The sequence below is a fragment of the Uloborus diversus genome, chromosome 1 (assembly GCF_026930045.1).
Source record: "Uloborus diversus isolate 005 chromosome 1, Udiv.v.3.1, whole genome shotgun sequence".
Lineage (NCBI taxonomy): Eukaryota > Metazoa > Arthropoda > Arachnida > Araneae > Uloboridae > Uloborus > Uloborus diversus.
In genome coordinates this window covers 226,299,312-226,323,161 of record NC_072731.1, presented here as the reverse complement: position 1 = coordinate 226,323,161, position 23,850 = coordinate 226,299,312, and the positions used below count along the sequence as shown (strand labels likewise).

At 33.7% G+C, this 23,850-nt stretch overlaps 1 protein-coding gene across 1 annotated transcript in view; it reads left to right on the top strand.

The window, feature by feature from the left end:
- The first annotated feature begins 1,401 nt into the window (after window positions 1-1,401).
- Window positions 1,402-23,850, top strand: part of LOC129234188 (fibroin heavy chain-like) — a 37,687-nt gene continuing 15,238 nt past the window's right edge. Inside the window, exons 1-4 of the mRNA XM_054868103.1 lie at window positions 1,402-1,599; window positions 5,402-5,493; window positions 7,775-7,861; window positions 19,800-19,883. Of these exons, the coding sequence (XP_054724078.1) occupies window positions 1,545-1,599; window positions 5,402-5,493; window positions 7,775-7,861; window positions 19,800-19,883 (318 nt within the window). The 5' untranslated portion in view covers window positions 1,402-1,544. The remainder of the gene's footprint in view (window positions 1,600-5,401; window positions 5,494-7,774; window positions 7,862-19,799; window positions 19,884-23,850) is intronic.

Sequence of the window (23,850 nt, the reverse complement as noted above, 5' to 3'; positions counted from 1 at the left end):
TAAATATGCAGGTGTCCGAAAAGTCCTTGTCCAATTCATAGAGAAGAAACAAAGTGTCGTACGAATACGTGGTTTGCGCCGCAATACCATAGGTTAAAGAATGTTTCATGACATCATTAAAAAAAATGAAAATAAAAATGGTAAAATGAAAAAGATAAAAATGTTCTTAAAATTAGTTTTAATTTTGAGATCTTGAATTTTTAAATTATGTTTTTCGCAATTACGAATTGCGATAGGACCCAAGTGGTAGAGTTTCTTGTTTCTACCTATGGGTTTCATCGCAACCATAATTTGAATTCAAGACGTCAAAATTCAAATGAATGCTGGGGGATGTTCGATTCCGAGGCAATGGGACGCCTGCATTATAAGCGAGAAAAATAAAATCAAGCGGAAACATTAAGCAATTCGTGATTGCTCAGTAAGTAATCGTTGTATTGTCACAGTAAAAATGGACATGAGATGAACTTGAGTACCATTAAGATGTGGTTCAAGTAACATACGGTCCCATTGAACTCTGATAATGAAAAGTATAGCTTTCTGTTTGATAAAATGATTTAATACCTCACTTGAAGTTTGTTTTCCTTGCGATGCCGATACAACGATTACCTGAAATTAAACTTTGACGGAGAAGCGAGGTTGTACTACATCTAAGTGATTGATTCATTCAAGAATATGTTCAAAGGTATAAAACATTAGCTCAAGCTTCAAGACATCACTGATCAGTTCAAATCACTTGTTTTCTAGGACATCGGCTTTCTTTCCTTCTTTTTTTCTTTTTTTTTTCGTTTGAGAAAAATTCAAGAAACTGTAACTGCATTCAGAAAAATTCCGGTAATTGTGTCAGTTATCGTGTTTTATTTTAATAAATAAGTTCCTATTTAGCATTTAATGCAATGCATAAAAGTAAATATCCCCTTATGAAACTAAACCCTATGGCACGACAGTCCGTGAGGGCCAAGGCCTACTGTGCCCAACTCAGTTTTAAATAGCCCCTTGTACTCCTTGCTAACTCGAGCGTGAACTTTCTCAGTTCTTTTATCAAACAAATTTAATCAACATTGATAAAACTTGCTTATCTGCATTTCTAAGATCATCACATTGAACTAAAAATAAAAAATTTAAAAAAAAAAACTTTTTTTTTTTTTCAACTTTCTGGAGAAAAGTAGAAAATACGGTTTTACCTACACCATGATTACATGAACGCAAAACTTCAATGATATAACTTTTCGTAACGCTTCCTAGTTCAAAGTTTACAACCCACATGTTGCACTACAATTTGCCATGTTATATATTTTTCTCATAATTTGTGAAGAGGTCTTAGAATCGTGCAGTAAAAGGACGCACAAATTCCTCTTTAACGCGATGTTGAGTAACTCTGGTAGTCGGGCCATAAGGCTCAATACCACCATTTGCATAGCTGGGGAGTTGCGACAGAATACCCTTCAGCACCTGGAAAGAGAAGGTCGTTATAAAATGGTATAATTCCTAAAACAGAAGTTTTAATTCCAGAGCTTTCTGTTGATAGCTCTTTGGCGGTTTTCAGAATGGGGCATATCATAGTAACGGTGATTTGTGTCGTCTTCTTATTCACTTTGTCAGGTTAGAACATTCTCTTTGTTTTATAAAATCATAGTGTATTTGCAAATTTTATATCAACCGGTATTTTATTTGGTTAGAATTTGGTACGTTTTGTTATGCATCAAGAGTCAAACGTTGCATTAAAAACGTTTTTTATTCAGTAAGAAAAATCTATGCTCAAATTCGCTGGAAACGTTTACGAAATCAAAATTACTTCTTGATTTGACATTGCCGAGTAAAACAGGCAAAATAGATTTTCAATATTTCATTGGTTCTGCTTTTTTTTTTTTTTTTTTTTTTTTGGAGCTATTAAAGATTGCTTACTTCTTTCGGTTGATTGAGGTTGATGCAAGTGTTGCCTTTCATTTTGTGATTGTTATTTGTTTCTACATCGCTTGGACAAAACGTAGCAATCGGATTGTAGCGCAGTTTTTCCTTCCATGTTTTACTGTTCTGGTTCTGCAATTGGGTGGAGCAAAAAAAAAACCCCTCCACATTTGTTACTTTTCAGTAGCTGTGGCTCGGAAACGTTGCGTTTGGCAAAAACTTTATAAACATACGAGATTTTTTTTTTTAATCGAAATCGGATAATATTTTCAAATTGCGCAACAAGCCTGAAAATTCGAAAATAGAGAAAAATTTCGTCGTTTCGTTTGGATTAAAAAAAAATATTTTAACGGTTTTTAAATACTGCGAAACAGAAAAGTTGCAATTGGAAATGAATTAAAAAGCAAAAAAAAAAAAAGAAAAGTAAGTTATAGAAATTGGATAATATCTTTCAATTTGGCAACAAACCCAAAAATTCAAATTAAAAAAAAAAACAAAAAAAAAAAAAAAATAGAATTTCATCTTTTTTTTTTTTTTTTTTTTTTTTTGCGATTTTTTAAATTTTTGCTTTAATCATTTTTATAATGCTCTAGGATAAAAAATGTCGACATAAGTACTTCATAAGAAAAGTAATTAATTTCCTTTTACAGGTTACCTTATAATTTACCTTTTTTTAAAAACATTTTTCGATAGTTTTATCACACATGTGTTTAACGTTTTTAAAGATCCGCAATGATTTTAGTACAACAGTAGTCCTGTGTAGGTCCTGACGTATGGGCTAATTGTGCCCAAGTCCTAGAGCGCCCGGCGTTTATTTTATTTATTTATTTATTTTTTTCCCCCGCTTTTCAGAAATATTAATCGTATTATTTTTTTTGAACCTTTAAACGATAGTTCATGAATAAGCATAAAAAGAAAAATAAGTAGGTTAATAAAATATACAACTAAACAACGGGTACGGGTTACTTTCTTTTTCAATTTTTAAAAGAAATTACAACGAAAAGTTTTTTTTTATGATACTGGAATTTTTTTTAGTGTCGTACTGGTGGAATTTTGAACTACCAGATCGATAGGCATCTTGCAATAATCTACGCTGAAACATAAAAACTGCTTTAAATATCATAATAGTGCATAGTGATGATGATGTTTTGGTGTGTAGAAAGAAGAGGAAGGGCAGGGGCAGGGCTCACATGAACCAAGGGGAGGCCCAGGGTCTCGCCATGTTTTGATTCGAGACCTTGTTCTAGAGACTAACTTCCTCTTTAAAAAACAGAGTGAATAACTCAGATTTAGCCTATGTAATAGGGGGGCGGGAGTTTCGTGTCACTACGGGATCAAAACTTTGTAATGAGTGATTACTAAATTAGCAAACATAATTATTGAACTCGAATAAAATCTTCATATCGCTCAACTAGCTAGATTTTTTTTTTTCAATAAACAGTTTCGACTTTTATTTTATTTATTTATTTATTTATTTATTGTGTATGTGTGAATCATTTTTAATTCCAAAGTTTTGCTGAGATTTTTTTTTCTTTCTTTTCTTTTTCGCGTGTAATACGCGAAAAGCGTTGTAAAAAACAATTATTGCATAAAAAATACTATTCATGGAGTTAAATTAACAGAAAATATTGAGAGAGTATTTGAAAATCACGTAAAATTTTTTATTTTTGTAAACAAGAGTTTTTTTCAGAAAAGCTTTGTGAATTTTGAAAATAACAGCGGACTTTTTTTAATGCATCATGGCTTCATGCATTAAATTATATTGTTAAAATGTGGGTTAAAGAATTTGTGAATCTCTCTCTCTCTCTTTCTCTCTCTCTTTCTCTCTCTCTCTCTTTCTCTCTCTCTCTCTCTCTTTCTCTCCCTCTCTTTCTCTCTCTCTCTCTTTCTCTCTCTCTCTCTCTCTCTTTCTCTCCCTCTCTTTCTCTCTCTCTCTCTCCTCTTTCTCTCTCTCTCTCTTTCTCTCTCTCTCTCAACAATTGTGACAGTGAGAAGCAAAGAGATGTCAGTGGACTATTTTAAGTTTCGAGAAAAACGTAATTGAAGTACAGATCCTAGGTAGACTTTCATTGAAATGTTTTCCAAATATCTGTATAGCAGAACCTACCAGAACTGCTAGTACTATTCCTTGCACCAACGTCTTTGCTTCTCACTGCCTCAACTGTTTATTAAATAGTTTTTCCTCAAAAATTATATTCAAGTGAGCATCACTGTAGATGGTTAATGATTGACAAAAATGTTTTAAATTTGCAAAAAAAAATGAAAAAATTGTATTTTTCGATAATTTTTATGGATTTCTAGAATCAAAAGTGATCTGTAAGCAGAGAAATCAACTACTTTTCTATAATTATAGTGTTCGCTACAACTTTTTTTGTTGTATGGCAGTGAAAAGCCATTGAAGCAAATGTTTTTTAAAAAATGACAAAGGAACGATGAAAATCTATATTTTTCGAAATTTTAGGCTCGTTGCGGATTTGGGAAATGTTATCCGATTTTAATATATATTTTTCCCAGTCCTTTCCAATCTCACCGTTTCTGTTTTATAGCATCAAATAAAATGCTGAAGCAAAATTTGAAAGCAAGCGACGACGAAACGGCAAAATTCTCTATTTATTTCGAATTTTCAGTCAAGTTGCACGGTTTGAAGATATTATACGATTTTATTTTTATTTATTTATTTATTTATTTATTTTTGGTGTTTGAATCTTAGCGGCTCAAAAGAAAAACTTTGTTTTTTTCGTCTCATCCTATTGTGCAATTGATGGTTGCTTGTAGTTTTCGAGTAATTAATGCAATCAAACTCAAGCTTCAGTATAAATCAACCAAATAAATTAGTTTTTAATATTTCTGTAAATAAAAGTACCTTTGTGCATCACCCTGATTTTTTAAAAAAAAAAACGTATATTTTTAGTCACAAGTTGGATATCACTGAAAAAGACATCGCAAGTCAAGAACATGTAAATTTCCCAATTGTATTTTTGTTCTGAAACAGACACTGCAAATCGTTTTTTGTCAGTCAAAAGAAGGAATTTGCAGAAAGATTGTAACTTTTTAAAGAGATTTTACTTTTTTGAATTTTGGCTATAAATATACCCACATTTTCAGTATTTCATATTATTTTAAAGTGGTAATGAAAATTTTGAAAAAAAAAAAATCTAAGGAGTATGCTGGACCTCAGTGAAAAGTTTCAAAAGTACCTGGACCCCGACTAAAATTACTTGTCGTCCCCTGAACTAGACAAAAGGTGCTCTTTTTTTCAAAAGTTGGCTAAGTTTCCTCGGTTGGGAAAATGCATCTGGCTGAAAATTTGATCAATCAAATATTTACGATGGTTTATTTTATACTTTTGTAATTACAACTGCAATCAACATTGCTCCTTTGTTTTAACAAACCTTGTTAAACAAAACCTTCAGATCTTGTATAATAAAAAGAAATGTTTAATGAGCTTGGGTAAGATAAAAACTTCTTCATTCAAGTGTAATTTGGTTTTGCACAGATGGGGCCTTTATCAGCGTACCTGGTGCTGAGTGTGAAAACAGATGTTTGGCTGGTTGCACAGGAACATGCACACTGGATATGTTTGTGCAAGTAAGTATTTTTACAACATGTTCAGTCCATCTAATCAAAAAGAGGAAAACCCTCTCTGTCCTGAAAATTTTAGCCATTTCAATCTTAAGAAAATCGGATGTTCTTTAAAGCCTCTAGAAGTACTATAGAAACACCATCAAGAAACAAAATACAAATCATTACCGATATTCTTCTTGAAGAACATTTTGTATGGTTAACGGTATAAAAGTACTATTGTGGTAAGTAAGAAATATGGTGAAATACTTCAGATAATTTAAAGATTACCAGAGTGCTGGACGTTTTACGGAATTATACAACTGCTTGTGTACAAACACTGGATGTTATGTCTCAAGTTCTTATGAGAAATCTAAAAAGAATTTGAAAACATGGATTTTTTCTTGATAGTGGAAACTAGGGAGACTTGACCCAATTTTTAGTTTTTCATTCCCCCCCCCCTTTTTTTTGTAGAATACTTAGAACGAAATAAAAAATAAAAATATATAGAAATAGTTTGCCCTTCTGCACATTATTATGGCTAAAAATAATATCATAATTATAAGCAGAAATTGTGCAAAAAAACTATATTCTTCAAGCCTGCAAATGGGCCAAGTGTCCCTAGAGCTAGGGAGACTTGACCCAACACTTAGGGAGACATGACCTCCTCATGAATGTAAGAAGAATCATACATACTGAAATCAAAAACGCAGGTTTGATGGTGTTTTTTTGTTTTATTAAGTGATACGTGAAGCGGATATAAAAGGTTCACTATTTATGTAAAGTGTTACATATACTTTTTTTATTCTTATTAATCTTACTCCATATTAGCAGGAGAGCAGAAGTCGAATTCAAAACTTCATCAGATCAGATCTAAGCAATATTTCAGTTATTTAACTAAGTAACAACTCATTGGGCTCAAAGATTATTAGTATTTTAGTTATTTGTCAAATAAAAACAATTCTTTAGAACAAAATGGTATACATTATAGTTATTCATTTTTTTAAAAATCAGGCCCTCATATTCACAATATTAGAGTCATTGCTTGAATAAAATAAAATCATTAGGCTTAAATGACTATTTTATCTATTCAAAAATAAAAATACATTGAAAAAACATCAAATTAAACAAAAATTTCAAGTTAGCCTTTGAGTCAAGTTTCCCCTTCTTAGGAAGGGTCAAAGCTACCTTGTTAGCTTTCTTTTGTTTACCTTAAATTTTAGTCCCTGCAAAGTAGAGGAGGGTGGCCCAAAGCGAGTAGGTTTTCGAAGAACGCTCGAAAATTGCAGTTTTTGGATTTTTATCGCAACAATTTTGGTTTTATTTCCTAGCAGGGTTCTTGAACTTCAAAATAAAAATTAATTTTTGTATTATTTCAAACCTAATATTTATTTATTATTAATTTTTACAAACATTTGAAAACCCGCTTTTCCCTACCAGGGAGCCCAAAGCGGGTAAGCTTAAGTAATTGTGGTTTGGTACATTTGCCAATCAAATATGAAGCTATAAATGATTAAAATAGTTGACTAGCTACCTGCCGTTATATAAAAAAATGTAAAACAGTTTTACTTATCCAATTTAAAGTTTGCACATTTGTTTATAAAACATAAAGAAATAACTGATTAAATCAATGGACTAATTAATTTCCATTCTAAAAGTAACTTTTTAAAGTTATACTTACCCTATTGAATTAGAAAACCTAAGTCAACACACAGGTCAAAAAATTATAAATAAATGTATGATTTAATCCTATACCCGCTTTGCCTAAAGGCACGTTTTTTATTTCAACGTATTTTATTTCAACAATTACCTTAAATTTAAAAAAGAAACAAACAAAATGACTGCCCTGTGGATGGTGCCAGAATAACGTAATATTATTGACAAAAAAAAAAAAAAAAGCTGGTCTTCGTCTAATCACAAATTATAAAACTTCTTTTTTTTTAATAGAAATGCAGCATTTTTTTTATTTTAAGCCTGGTCGTGCCATGCCGCTTCACCGCTGCTTCGCTGGGACTGATAAAAAATTCGGGGGTGTTCATGTAAACACGACATACTTATGCATCGCTGCTTACACATTCAGGGGAGGGGGAGCATACGAAGGCCTACCCGCTTTGGGCGACCTACCTGCTTTGGGCCACCCTCCTCTACTGTTGTGTGACTGGTCAACCAATAATATAACTAAAATTATCTCTAAATATTCTTTTTCATGGAAAAAATCATCATAGGTCAAGTCCCGCTGTGGGTAAAACTTCCTTAGTTTCCCCTACTCTAGTTTTCCTCCAGTAATAACATTTTTTTCCTTTTACAGTACAGTCCTTGCTCCTATGGATGTGTCGTAGATGGAGTTTACACGTACAACACGGAACCTGACTTTACTGAATGCGGAACAAATAAGGTTTCATTCAAAACTTCTTCATTTATTGTTCATAAAATTGTGTTTTTTTTCTCTCTAAACTTAATGATATTGTCCTTACCTTCCTACGTGCTGTCCAATTAAGTCCAAATTAAGGCTAAAAGTTTGTCTGCCTCAAGTGCCAGGATTTTTTCTAGGTTCAGGCTATCACAGATATGCCCTCCCCCCCCCCCCTCCAATGTTTTCCTCTTTTTCATAAATATAAGACACACTGAGAAACAAAAGTAATAGTAATTCAAATGAAACAATATATTTTTCCTCGAACATCTCAATTATGTATGAAATATTTCTTTAATATTTTAACTGGTATGTGGTGTTTACAAAATATTTAATGGTACGCAATTAAAAGTACCAAAAAAACTATGCAAATTGAAATATGCAGGGGAAAAGGGGGCACTTTTCTTTGTGCGCTGCAATTTTTTCAGATTTTTTTAAAAAGTATTTCGTTACTTTATGAAATTTTAAAAATATATATTCAATTGTTCACATGTGCTCTTACAGAGGGGCGAATATGAACAAGCCTGGGGCACATATGAACACGATTGAAAAATACAGTAGAGGCATCATGCTTCAACGAAAAACTCTTTAATAGGAATAAACGTATCCATATACAGTCGGATCTCGATAACTCGAAGCTTATAACTCAAATATGACTTTATCGCGCAGTTTCCCTTGGGTCCCAAAATCTTGACACTGTTGTGGAAACTTCCCATTACTCGAACAACCAATAACTCGATCATTTTAGCCAGTTCCTTGGGACTTCGAGTTATTGAAAGTTGATTGTGTACCAGTTACACTGAAAGGTTTGTAACCAAGCATAAGTTAGTTTTGTCAGTTTAAATTGTACAGTAACTGTCAGTAAAAAAAGCATTTTTTTCCAAATTATGTAACTCTATCAAATTTTAAAGTTTCGTAGCATATTCTAATCACAGGATCGACACGAAAAAAACTTATAAGACTAAGAAATACCAAGAATACTTTGTTATGTAAAGTTCAATTTTGTTATATACAGTACGTTTAAGCTTCACAGCAGAGTATGATGATGAAATTTAAAATTATTTTACACTTCAAGTTTTAGTTAAAATAATTCTTTTTTTCTTGTAAATATAATATACCTCTAAAATGTTGGTCAACTACTTAGGAACAAAAGAATTAAAAACATAAAAAATAATAAAGTAAATAATTAATTAATTTATAATAATGTAATAATAATTAACCATAAATTTATAATGTGACTGCAGCAAAATATAAATGATAAACCTTTACACCATTCTTAACACTTATAATAACATTACACTAGGGATTGCACTACCGGTGTACCGGTACACCTAATACCGGTATTTCGAGCAATTTTGTAATTTCGGAATACCGGTATTTACTGAGGCAAAATACCGGTATTTTCGGTATTAGCTGAAAATAATAAATTGTTTCAATTAAAGAATTTTCAATTAACCTTATTAAATATTTACTGTACATTTCCTTTTCCATGATACAGAACCAAAATCAATCTAGTGATGTAAAAATTTGGCTTCAAAAGCAGGAACTAATAGAATATCATTAAACAAAAGTAGCAAAAAGATTCCAAAATGATATTTTCATTACTAGATGGTGAGATAAATTGCATTTTTGTGCACCATGTTTTTATTTTTTTCTATTTAAATGATCACTCACTTTCCGTTTTGTGAAAGATCATTTCGAATGTATTTGTCCTATGAAAATTTTATGCCAACCATCACTTGTAGTAATGCTTTATGATATTTAATTAAAGTTTTTGTCTCAACTTTATTGAATTTTGGCAAAAAACTTTTTCTTGTTAGTTTAAGAAATGGTATTTTTAGTCACTGGTATTGGTTTGTTGCCATATCTCAATAATATTTAGAAATAAAATAGTGCCTTGAAAATTTGCCTAGAGGATAAGCACAATCATTTGAAACATATTTTCAGATATTGCAAAGAATTTTGAAAAGAACACGAAAACGAATAAGAGAAACTTACAAGATAAAATTTCGTCAAGTTTATCGTAAATTTCAAACCGAAGAGCTAATACTAAAATCAAAAGCAAGAATTTCCTGCTCAAAAGAAAATGGTGTTATTATTGGAAAAGTTACTTTTCTCGGAAAAAAATTAGAACTACCTATAAATCTGAAAAAATTTACAATAATAATACAAAAGAAACACACACACACACACACAAAAGAATTTTTCCAAAAATAACACGCAAGAGACCCAATTATTTGAAAATGAAGGACTTCTAAAGCATTAGAAGAGGTGTATCGCATATTGTTAACAGTACCACCGACCTGCGTGAATTCAGAAAGAGTATTTTCAACTACTGGAAGGTTGCGCACTAAATGAGTTCTAGGCTTAGAGACAATTCAAAAGAAGCATTATGTTTTTTACTCTTATCGTATTTTTATTATGACATTTGTTTCTTAATTTTATATTTGTTCACAATACGTTTTCATAAATAATACAATTTTTGTAAAAACTTATGAAAAGTGTATGCAAAACAATACGTTTTCAAGCATTTTTTCGAGAAATTTCAAATACCGGTATTAATACCGGTATTCCGGTATCACGTTTTAAAAATACCGAATGCCGGTACTGAATTTTTCGTTCACTATTGCAATCCATACATTTCACTAATATTTATATTACGGAGAGGATATGGAAACTATTCACATGTGCCCCTACATATTGTGTTTACAAGTGCCCCATCACCTACATTAGAACTAATTTTTAAAAAGAGAGAATCCTTAATTTAATTTAAAAATTTAAACAATGTCATAAATTTTTTTGAATGTTCGTATAATGATTTCCAATAATTAAGTTTAGCTTATTAGTTTGTTTAAAATATGTTTTTACTTGAAGAAGACAGCAATAAAATTTCATACAACACCAGCTAAAACAAAGGAGTTGTCACCGCAGAAACATAAACAGGCTCACTGCTCCAAAAGTTTGACCAAGAAGTAGGATTGATACTGTCATTACTTGAGAATTTTCAAGATTTTTTACTTGACATTATGCTAGTAAAACATACCATGTTCACATGTTCCCCGCGTTCACACGTGCCCCTTATAAACCTTATAAACTTTCCCTTATAAACTTTTTAGCTACAGAAATGAAGTACCGTCTAATTTGCTTATAACGATCCCTGATTTAACGTGAACCCGGATTTAGCGACGAAATCAGAAGGATTTGGTGGGTATAATGTTAAGTCTATGGGAGCATAACTCGCTTTTAACGAGTAAACCGGGCTTAAAACGAGCAGTATTTTTATGAAACATAAAATTTCAATAGGCTTCCAGCTCCCGTCTTTGAAAAAATTCCTTTAGCATTTTGAAGTCAACCGTAAGTTAGTGATAAGTTGTATATCTTGAGAATAAGTGAGGAGTTTACTTTCAAAACGGATCATATTCACTTTTTTTTTTCGTTTTCAAACTGTCCTATATGGTATACGCCCAAAATGTCGCGGGACAAAATGTCGCGGCCAAAATGTCGCCGGTCCAAAATGTCGCCGGCCCAAAATGTCGCCAGTTCAAAATGTCGCCGGTCCACAATGTCGCCGGCCCGAAATGTCGCCAGTCCAAAATGTCGCCGGTCCAAAATGTCACCGGCCCAAAATGTCGCCAGCCCAAAATGTCGCCAGTCCAAAATGTCGCCGGTCCAAAATGTCGCCGGCCTAAAATTCGCTAGTTCAATTTGTACGAAAAATTTAAACGTACGTCAATGCTTTCCAGCATAAAAGTTGCGAAAGAATATTAATTGCCTTTCAAAGTAAGTTCCTTCAAAAATTCCAAACGTTTTCTCCTGTCTTAATTCGTAAACATCAGATTAATTCCAGAAAATTAATAGTTTTCAGAAAAACATACGTTTTTCTGTATACTATTACAAACGTAAACATGTGAAAGGCTGCTGCAACGGAATTCTCTTTCTCGTTTAATCTGATTAATGATATTACTCAAGATGTAACGTAAAGGATCAAGATGTAACGCAAGGATTCAGACAAAAAATTGGTATGGAAGTAAAACTAAACTGTTCTAAACGCGAATGAAAGAATAGTGAGGCGCAATATGAATATGGCAAGAGAATAGGCGGTTTGTATTTTTTTGGCGTAATGAAGTAAAAACAAATAACTCCTTCACTCTAGCATATTATTACGGTAGCGACAGGTCAGTCATTTAGGGGATCAGGCGGAATGGCCCTCGACTTTGATTTTTTTTTTTTTTTTTTGTATACAAGTGGAAGTGGTTTTTATAGCAATCCTATGAAATTTGCATTGGTTATACATACGCCCGTTATCCTCCCTCTCCCCTTTCACTGGAAAAATTCGAAATCACGGGCCAGGGTGGAAATAAAGTAGAAAAGTATCTTAATGAAATTTAATTTTCTCATAGATTTATTAACATTACCCTAAGAACTGTAAAAAAAACTACGTTTTCAGTGAGATATACGTTGGTTAAAGTAAGATCAAAACTGTTCTGAGACTTTTTCTGGAAATGAAATCGAAGAAGTTTAACAAGACTGCTCGAGACCTTCCTCTGAGAGGACATTTGCATGACCTTAGCGACCGGGATTTTGGGACAGTAAAACAAATGTTTAACAGAGATGACAGATTATTGCCGTGGGAACTCCCATCTCTTATGAGTAAAATTCTGAAATTATGTCGAAATGTTCACCGTCAAATCTTTTGAAATCAATGAAACCCGTAACTGCTAAAACAGGTGTCTTTCACTCAGATTTTTGAAAAACGACTCTACGCGATGACAAATAATTTCAATTCTCAACATTCATGAAATTTATATATTCGATAGATCATCAAGGGACAATTTCAGAACAGCTATTTTATTGAAGGTTTTCAAGAGGATACTTTCATGCATGCGAAGTAGCGCTTGTCAGCTAAACACATTTTCCAATTTCAAATAGAAAAGAAAAAATTTCATAATGTAGGGTGAAATAACTGATATCAATGAGATTATTTAGATCAATTTTGACCTAGACTTATTTTTAAAATGAGTTTCAAAAAGTAATAGTTCCAGCTCAATATAGCTTGGTAATTCAGAAAGAAAAGAATATTGATAATAATAATAATAAACAAATAAGTTTTTCTCTCTCAGAAAAAATTGCTGTTTTAATTAGTGAATTTTTACTACGCAAATTATATAAGAATGCAAACTCAATTTTCATTTAACACTCACGCTAGTTAAAGTGTTACAAAAATGAGAGGAATACACGGCTAATTTAGATTTTATTGATATCATGCTCAACCTCTCATATTTAAATTCAGTATATTTTTCATTGTTTATTTAATTACACTGACTCACGTAAACGATTATGAAACTCAACTTAGAACGAAAATAAGGCTTGTTTTCGTTTAATTTCACTTGTATACTACATTTTTGTATGAATCCTCGCATTACTTCTTGAGATATAGCAGTCACATAAAACGATACAAATTATTTGGTGATCCATCCTTTTGGGATGACTGAAGCCAAAAATAAATGAGCAACTCGCCCTTTAAGATATACCTGTAGACCAAATTTTGTCTTAACCCTTGCACAGTAGACCCTCGTTTTACGCGGGGGTTATGTTCCACGGAAATGCTGCGTAAATCGAAACCGCGTAAATTGAGGCCTAATATTAGTGTTAAAATAGGGATTAGGTTCCGTAGATAAAAAAATACTTCATTCTAGTGATGACTAATTGCATAATAAGTTTAATGTGTACTTATATCAATTTTTATGCATAATATGCATAAAGAAAACAAACTAATTTCGTGTTCTGTTTATGAAGAAGAGCTGGCTATGATAGTCTTTTGGTAGTCATTAAGAATTTTTCCTCTAATTCTTTGCGGAGTATTAACGCATCCATGATCACTTTCGTCATTTCCATGATAGAATCTTCTCTCGCTAACAAATCAGAAAGATCATTTCTATTGTCTACGGATGGTTCGAAAATTTTCAATGTGAGCGTTTTTGGTTGTGTGTCACCGGAGTCGGTACCCTCGTTGGTTTTGACCTCCTTTGTCACTCCTAAAAGCTCTTCTTCCAGTGAGTTCTGAACTGTGTGAGTTTAATCACTTTACTTCTGATGGAAAAAGCTATGGAACCAATCGCATAAAATGTCTCCAAGGACCCAAGTTCGATTATTAGCACGCCAAAATGCAGTTAGTTACGTGTAATCTGCAATCTTTAGGAGCTTCGGTTTTGAAAGAGAGGAAAATGTTACCTGTTTGCATTGCCGCATCTGCGTAAAACCGAAACTCATCTGCGTAAATAAAATAAAGGTGTCAAATCTTCAACCGCGTATAATCGAAACCGCGTAAAATAAACCCGCTGGAAACGAGGGTCTACTGTATTACTTTTTGAGATATATCAGTCACAGATAATAAAAAAGAAAGGAAAAAAAACATTCGATTGCTCCACCCTCTGGTGTTATTGACCCCAAAATCTGTCCCCCTGCTGCTTCCTAACATTTTATTGGATTCCGTTCATCATTTTTTGAGCAATGACAGTCACGCATATCGATGAAAACGTTCAGTTACTCCACTATCTTGAACGAATTGACGCAAAAAAACCTCGCAGCCTTAAATCATATATGAGTTGCGGGTATCGTTCGAATTCTTAGTACAGGTTTTGATGTTGAATGGCCCCAAAAAATCGGTCACATACAAACGCACACTATTCTTGAAGAAAAGTTTAAAATAATTTAGCGAACGTCAGAATTGAACGCCGTCAGAACGTTTTAAAGTTGGTAGATAGCGAGTCACAAGAAATAAGATAACGTAACGCTTGTATTCTATTTGTTTGCTGAAAAACAGCCGAGAGTTGCGAATCAAAACGGAATAATCTTTTTAGAATTTATCAAGAAACTCAGTTAGTCCAGTCCCATTTTTAACGGAGACATTCATTAAAGGCAGTAATCATTTATTCTGCAAATTTGGTGTTAAACTGCCTTTTTGTACATTTGCATTTTTCTTACCAACTGAATGAGCGAATTTTGGATCTACGACATTTTGGACAGGCGACATTTTGGCCCGGCGACATTTTGGATCGGCGACGTTTTGGCCCGACGACATTTTGGACAGGCGACGTTTTAGCCCGGCGACATTTTGGACCGGCGACATTTCTGCCCGGCGACATTTTGGATCGGCAATATTTTGGCCCGGCGACATTTTGGACCGGCGACATTTTGGACCGGCGACATTTCGGCCTGGCGACATTTTGGGCCGGCGACATTTTGGACCGGCGACATTTTGGCCCGGCGACATTTTGGACCGGCGACATTTTGCCGCGACATTTTGGTGGCGACATTTTGACCCCAAACCGTCTTATATAAGCCCTATCGACTTATGAATTTCTTTCTTCTCGAAGTGGTTTTTATCTACTGTTAAAAAATGCGTAAACATTGGTTTTACCACCTAAACGGTGCATATCCATCCTCTTATTTCTCACCAGGTCTTGTACAGCAAAGTGGAACTTATCCCTTATTTTCCGGTATCCTCTCATTCACTTTTATATCAAACGGGCACGTATCCAAATTTGAATTTGTCACTTCTAATTCAAAAGTAGCTCACAAATAAAATAGCGAAGCGTGTCACTGGCTGAGCATTTCCAATCAATCATGATACCCGTCCGTATTAAGAAATCTCAGCACCTTGTGCCTTGTGCAAGTCTGCTATCAGTTAGGCAAACGCAACCTCAAATTGTGATTACTAAATTAATATTAAATAACTGATATTACTATTAAATTGTGATTATTGAAAAATTGTGATTAATTTTGATAAATATTGTGATTAATTTTGATAAATATTGTGATTGATTAATACCTACAACGTTGTTATTTAAATCGGTTTGGGTTGTTTCATTGTTCATGCTTAATTGGATCGAAGGTCCCTTTTTTTTAAAAATGTTCAATGAAAAGAATAAAGTAGTAAGTAAGAAGGAATAAAGTAGAGTAAAAATAATTACATTAAAAAATGTTGAGTATTTTGTTTCAGTTTTAAAGTTTATTTTTGAAGAAAATGCGTGTTTTTTTTTTTTTTTTTTTTTTTGCAAAAACGATATTTTTAGATTTATGCCAATAGTCACTTGTTATTCCACCAAAACAATGAAAAATTCGAAATTCTAACAGTTAGTGTTTATTCGGTAAGTTACCGCCCTATAGCCAGGGCTAATGCAGAAATACATGAAATACACCGCCATCTCAATCAATTCCAGCCGAGGATTGCAGTTTTCTACTTCCAGCTCAGTCACTGCTATGCCGGGCTGATGAGTACTAATAAGCACGAAACTGCAGTCCTCGGCTGGGAAAGTAAACTCCTCAAGTGATAACGGTTCTTTTATAATGTGGAATAGAGAACCATTTGAAAACTATACATTTAGTAACGCCTTTATCACTTTCGAAATATACTTCCGAATATATCGTAATTCAAATTCAAGCTAATAAAGATGAAAAATTTAATGAAAGTGACGACGATAACGAAAACTTTGAAGAATTTTAAGCTAAAAAGCTCTCAACATATTCAATGGTTTTTGCGATGCAGAAAAACTTAAAACTCTTTTTTGAGTCAACGGACAGCAAGGTACAATGATGTTTTTCGGACCATGACATACCAAAAAATTTACGAGTTTCATTGGACAGCCAAATATCAACTAGTTAGCAATAAGTATAGAGAGAAAATTTTAACTTTTCTAAATTTCTTGATAATATCCGCTGTTGCGACAACATATATATAATTTTACATTCACTAGACGAACTTAAGACTGTTCTTACTGCCTTCGTCGACTTTGAGTCGTCATACTGTAGAGTATGGAGACTCCGGGCTCTGAACATTCTACAGCATTCAAAAACTTGTGTAAATATGTTTACTTGGATCAGAAATTTCATTTTACAAAGGTTTTCAGCCGTTAAATATGAAGAGACTATTTCAAATTTTAGACATACTGAAACTGGTCTTCCCCGAGGCACCGTCATCAGTCCGATTCTTTTAATGTTTTCATCGACGATTTAACAGGCTTCCTGTCACCAGCTGTCGACTCTGCTATATTCACTGATGATATAGTTTTATCGGATAGTGCAATGAAAAAGAATTAAGGTAGTTTTTATAGGACTTTAAAATCTGCATTCAAAACTTCGAAATTTGATATTAAAATAATAGAATGAGGGATAAGAAGAATAAACTGTGACTCAATATTTTACTTTAAATAGGCAGCCTTTACGCCTCATCTTGAGGTTTTACAGACCAGTGTATTCGACGCCTACTGTGAATATATTCTCGATTCCCCCTCGAATTGGAACGAAGAAGCAGAATATTTTAAGAAGTCGGAAAAGTGACTTACTATTTTGAAGTGTCTGGGTGGCTCACGTTGGGGATGTAATCGTAGGACTCTAAATACTACATATAAAATGGTTATACAGTCAGTTAATGGCTACTGCATTGAAGTCCTTATTACTGCTCGCAGTAGTACCATTTAATGCCTTGAGGTTTTTCAGAACCAAGCCCTCCGAACCATAACTGGTGCAGTGACATACTCACGTTGATGCTCTGCTGACCTTGACTGACATAGAACAATTTTATAAATCCGTACGGAGAAAGGCAATAACTTGATTTCAAAAACTTAAACGTTTGTTTAATAACACTTTTTGAGAGATTATGACCTGAATAGGGATAGAAATCTGAAGACTGAGGATGGATTCATCCAAATAGTCTTCAACGCTACTTGTAATTTAGAGTTTTGTCAAGAGACTTTTCTATTATACCTTTGGCTGTGCGCCCTTTGGTTTACATTCATTTTCATATAAATCTTGAACTTAACATGAGAGTAACAAAGAGGGAAATGCCTCCCAAACAGTTAAAAGCTCTAGCTCTGGAAACTATTTACAATCGGTTTCCAAAAAAAACGAATGGTTACATGTGTCAACTGATGGCTAATTTTTGGATAAATACCATGGTGATGGAGCCGGCATCTTTAGTGATTTGTTCAGCTTCTATTTGCCAGTAGGTCTTTTCTTTACTGCCTTTGATATAGCGGCAGCTATTGAGCAGCTTTTACTAAGACGATCTGACTTTGATAGGGCCGTAATCTTTTCAGACTTTAAATCAGCATTGCAGGCATTATTGCGAAATTATCACTGGGATTCACGAACAACTTTAGAATGCAGATCATTTTTTGAATATTTTTTCCACAAGATCTCCTATAAGTGGCTTCCGGCTCGTTGCGACATCACTGGGAATGAACATGCTGACCAGCGTGTTAAGAAAAGAGTCCTCGTGGCCCAAAGACCCGACAAAATTTAGATTTTTAATTCACTGAGACTTTTTACCAACATGACATTTAAATATTGGTAAAAAATTATGGGCTTTAAATATTGGTAATTATTTTTATGGACAACCCTTTAAAGAAAACGAAAAAAGAGACATAATTTTATGGACAACCCTTTACACGAAACGACCAATGCAATGGCCGGTTCGGATTATTTACCCTTGATGACACAGAAGTAAACTTCCCAGGAATTTAAAATACGTGGAAATAGTTGCTTCACTTGATACTCTCACAACAGTGCTTAAGTAACCTGTAACACCGCATATGCAAATTTCTTGTCATCACAAAAAGAAGGTGAGGAACATTAATGCAGCAGACCTCACTGTTTACACGAAAGTGTATAGTTTGACTCTGTTAAGTTAACTTCCTATCGGCAAAGGCTAATAGACGATTCCATTTGTTAAAATAGAGATAATGGAAGCTGCTACTTTTTTCACACTGCGACAGCCTTGTGAGGTGACCGGGTTGCCCCAAAAGGTGACCATGTGGTAACCAAGGGGCAAGAACAGTCCTAATGTATCCCAATGTCGTAAGAGACGACTAAAATGGGATTCGAGGGAAAGTTAATGGCCCTACCCCGTAAAAAAAGAGCCAAATCAGTCCCCTCCTTCGGGTTCTCCAGATCTTTTATCTACAGGGGCTGTACCACTTTCTTTTTGTCAGAAAATTTATGAGACTTGTACTAAATGTAAAGTAGTGCAGGCATCTCCGGATCATCTTTCACACTGTGTAGGTGGCTAGACAGGAGGAATAAGTCAACAGTAACAGCAGCAACACTGTGACTCTGACCTTTTAAAATTGTTTTAAGACTTAATTGTGTTTCGACAGCCGCAATCTTGGGGCAGAAAGATGGATTACTGGCACAAAGTCGGCACACTTGACGATAGTTTTCAGTTAGCATACTTAAAATAGATAAACAAGTAGTGTAAAAAAATGAAGTCAATTCCTACTCAGGTCAATAAAGAAGGCGTGACCATCCCATATATCATAGCTGAATATTATCCAGAGAATTACTATTGTAGCCTTTTCCTGCAATATGTGCTTTACCGTTCCGAAGAGGAATTGTTAGATGGCCTCAGTAGTGCATGGGAAGCCTTTCTGGAGCGAAGAGCTGTTAGTGCAAAATGATGGAATTATTTATGCATCATTGACTTGCTCATGGTTGCCAGGTTCGGCTGGTAACAGCCACGTTGGCTAATTTTTATCACACTTGGCTGAAAAAAAATAAAATTAATTAATTAAACTTAACTACTGAATTAATACTTGAAAAACTGCCATCATATCACGTGTCATTCACTACAAATCTTTAAAAAATGTATTTGAACATTTTTGGATGATTTGTATCCAAAATCATTTTGGATCATTTTTGTTTTCAACTTATTTTGGATGAATAAAAAAGTATTTTATTGGTGATTAAAAATTTGAACAAGATAAATATATATAAATAGGGAGCGTGAGAACTAATAGCAGGAATTGAAAAATGAATCGTCTACTGCAGTCGTACCTTTTCGCAGATGAAAAAAAAAATTAATATTTGACGATTTGAACTAAAATTGATTTGTATTATACTAAACTGATATCCCTCATATTTTCAGGTTTGTTACCAAGGCCAATGTCGGGCACAACGTTACTCAGATCAATGCAGACGTCTATATGGTGGAAACTACATCGGACTCGAGGTAATTCATAATCAATTTTTCATAAAGTTGTTTTTGGACGTTAACTATAACTCTTAAATAACGTTATTAAAGGAGAGTGGCGTTAATCATTCTAACATAACTGCGAGCAATCCAAAGTTTTGTGACATATCTGAAACGGAGTCAGGACTTCAAGATTTTTAATTATAGAGAAGAATTTATATTTAAACATAGATATTTTTTTTTCTATGTTTCAACTTTTATCAAAAGTTACTTGAGTTAAAGTAGGATTTCTCTACCTTTTAGGCTCCTTCCCCCCTCCCCCTTTGAACATTGATGTGAGGTCACGTTTTTCAAGGAGTTACAAAATCTACTTGGGTTTTTAATTATTAAGGTCATAAATTCATATCTTTCGCGCATGCGCAGTAAAAAATTAATTTTACTAACGTTCATATTTCATCAAATTTTCGATATTTTTATTTCAAAGTTTAGTAATATATTTCTGTTGTATGATGTCAAATTTTCTAAAAGTTTGGTAACACGTGATGGAAAAATCTGCGTGTTATGAGCTAAAACTCTTCAAAGTAAATTCGTATTTTTAAAAAAAATGCTTATATCTTCATTAATATTTGTGAAATACAGTGTGTTTATAAAGTCTCACACTGACCGAGAAAATTTATATTAAAAAACTATTTCAGATTTGAGCATCTTTTTCCGTTTTAATCCTTATCTCAAAAATAAATAAATAAATAAATAAATAAATAATCACAATGGTACCCACATTTCTAAGTGTGCATCGTTCGCAGCTCCGAGGAGATTTAGACGGTTTTTTACTCCATAATTTCCCTTCTGGGCAGGGCCGGCGACAAGGGGAAGGGGGCAGAGGGGGAATGCATAAGGGCCCGGGACCCACAGGGGCCCGGACTCACAGACGCCGATGAAAATTAAAACATCCCAGTGGTCAAAACGTACGTTCGTTGTTAAAAATTGAAATGACAGATTAAGTTCAAATGCTTTACACAGCTGATCTGTTTATCAACGTGACGTGCTTAATGTGTAGAGAACGATTAGTTTAGCTTCATTCTAAACCAATTGGAATTTTCCAGAAACCTTGGTGTCTGCCTGCCGCTGGTTGCTTAAGTTCTCACCAGCCCCGAGTCGCGCAGGAGCTGGTGCAGTGACTCACTACCCCTTCCCAACCAGAGTGGCGGATCTAGTCGATCACTTTGGGAAGGGTCATCCGAAATTTTCGAACAAACTCCCCATAAATTTTATTAAAATGAAATTTTAAGGTAGGCGAACACCCTAATTTTCGAAAAAAATTGATTTTGAGATTTTGAGAAATTCAGAGAGCCCCAGTGTTTTTTTTTCTAAATCTGCAATTGTTTTTAAATCGGTGAATTATTGATAAAACTAGAAGAATTTTACTAAACTCAATTGCACTACTTATAACTGAAATTTACTTTTTCGTTCTTGATTTTCTCATAACCACGTTTTCAAGTTTTTACTTACGCCAATAGCTCTAGCGAAAAAAATTATAACTCTAAAGATTTAAAATTTTGCAAACATGGTAATTGAACATATTACTGTGATATAAGCCTCAAAAAGTTAATGTGCATGCAATATGTGGTTTTGAAGAAATGATTAATTAAGAGCCATTGTCTGTAAGAATCAGGCAGTTTAAAGCATTTGTGATTGTTGACATTTTTAATTTTTTTTATTTTCACATATGTTGTTCCTTATCATAAATGTAATGTAAATCCGAAATTTGAGCTTTGTCTGACTCACCGTTTTTGAGAAAACAATTCTTTTTGTTAAGGGGGCGTGGCACATTTTTACCAGTTTTTCAAATTTGCAGATTTTAATGTGCTTGTTGCTTGAAGCGCCCTTATAATAACATGGTTTTTTAAATTCCATATTACTATATGGTCTTGTTAGATACTGTTACAGTTGTCAAATCGGTGACACTACGAGGGCGACGCTCACAAACTCCGTTTAAAAATTACCGAAAATGAATTTTTTTCCATATTCGAGGCCAATTTTCTCAAAGCGCCTTCATGATGGCACCAACATTTTTAGATCCTTTTTTAGCCACACTTACATATATCAAAAATATGTATCAAAATCGGTGTCACTATAAGGGCGCCAGAAGATATTTGAACTTTTATTCCATAAATTTCACAAAAACACAAATATTTAGAATCTAATTACAACTGTCGCCCTCATAGCAGATATCTGATACTACATTAGGTTGATAACCAACATGTTTGCCAAACATTTGCACAAAAAAAATCGGTGTCACTCCTGTTATTTTTGGAAATATAATCGTTCCAAGTTAGTACGTTATGGCGTTTTTTTTATATTTATTTATTTAATATTTTTACACCCAGATTTTTTTTGAACATATTTATTTTTAACTAGCCGCCTTCGGCGACCAGCTGGTCCACCTTTTTACGCCATTCGTCTTTTTGTGCCAGGGTTGCCGCCTTCGGCGTCTGCTTAAATAAATTTCGTAGCGGTATCAATAAATCTACATCTATCTATATCATTAGTAGTTTGAATAAAATATTTTCTAGGGGAGGGGAGACACAAACTGCGTACTCTTCATGCAAATTTTGTCGAAAAATAACAAAAAGCACTCTCACTTTTATGTGAAAGCATTGTTTTTTCAATGTCATGGTGTGTGGGGGAGGGGCATTGACACCCCGTTGAAGTTTTTTAAATGACGGGCATGTCTCTTTCTTGCAGTCCATCTACTATATCGAGCTCTATATTTGTCTATCTATCTATATATATATATATATATACGATCTATGCATATCTACCTATAACAGTAATTAACAATCTTTTTTATTTTTATAAGTATTAATTCGAACAAAAACATTTTTTGTCCACTCAATCTCTATCTCTGTATCTACTTAACCTAACCGCCAATCCGTAACAGAAACAAAGATCATGCAAAAAATCGCGGGCTTTATTTTTTTAATTAAAATAGCCCGCAAAAAGAAAAGGCTCTAGTTCCCCGTAGTGTGCAAAAAGTAGCGCTTGGAAAAAGATAAAAAACTAAAAAAAAAAGTAAAACGATTTCAGTTGGATCACGTGATGAGGTAAGTTCGGAACTCAGCCGGCAAGCGAAGAGCTCGCGTTGCGATCTGCATTTAAAAAATTGTAAAAAAAAAACTATTTCGTATTTTTAAAAACTTTTTTCTTCTGAAGGGGGCGGAATGTTTTTACTATTACCAACTAAAATTTTAGAATTGAGGGTTCAATACTTTTCGCAGGATGGGTTTCGAAAAAAACTAAACCCAGAAAAAAAATGTAAAATAAAGGTTTTTTCAAAAATTCATAAAAAGTACAAAAATTGCTCTATCTTCAAAATGTTTTCATTCATCATATTTAAAATTAAATTTCCTACACTATAGTACAAAAAATATCCGTCTGGCGCGATTGGTTCGGGATCTGTGAGGTTAAAAGTACTAAAAAGTGCTAAAAGTAACATAAAACATTAAATAACTTTTTTTCTAAGTAAAATATCAAAAATCTAAGCCCGAGGTGCACATCTTCATCAAAAACTGCACCAGTATACCAAATTTCATCTTTCTAAGCCTTACCGTTTTTCTGGGATGCGCGCGCGCACACACACACACACAAACATCTTATTTTATTATATGTATAGAAGATAGATAGATAGATTTAATGCAAAGAAGTGTACCTTATAACATAAACAGCTTTGGGCAGCAAGAGGGTCTTTTTCTTGAATAGAAAATGCCCGTTTTGATATAGGTACCAGGTGGATCTATTGTGCATAACATGTCTAGACTATTAAACCAATACTCGTCTTGTTTTTCCGGTCAAACAAATTTATTTATTCCAATTGTTCTTGACATGCATTTCACCTAAACTTGCAAATGGTCAACTACTATTTTTCTGGGATACCATGCTTTCCCATGCTTTAGTGCTACAAAATTAGCAGTTTTCAATAAGAGATGACCGTCTTTCTGAAATTGGT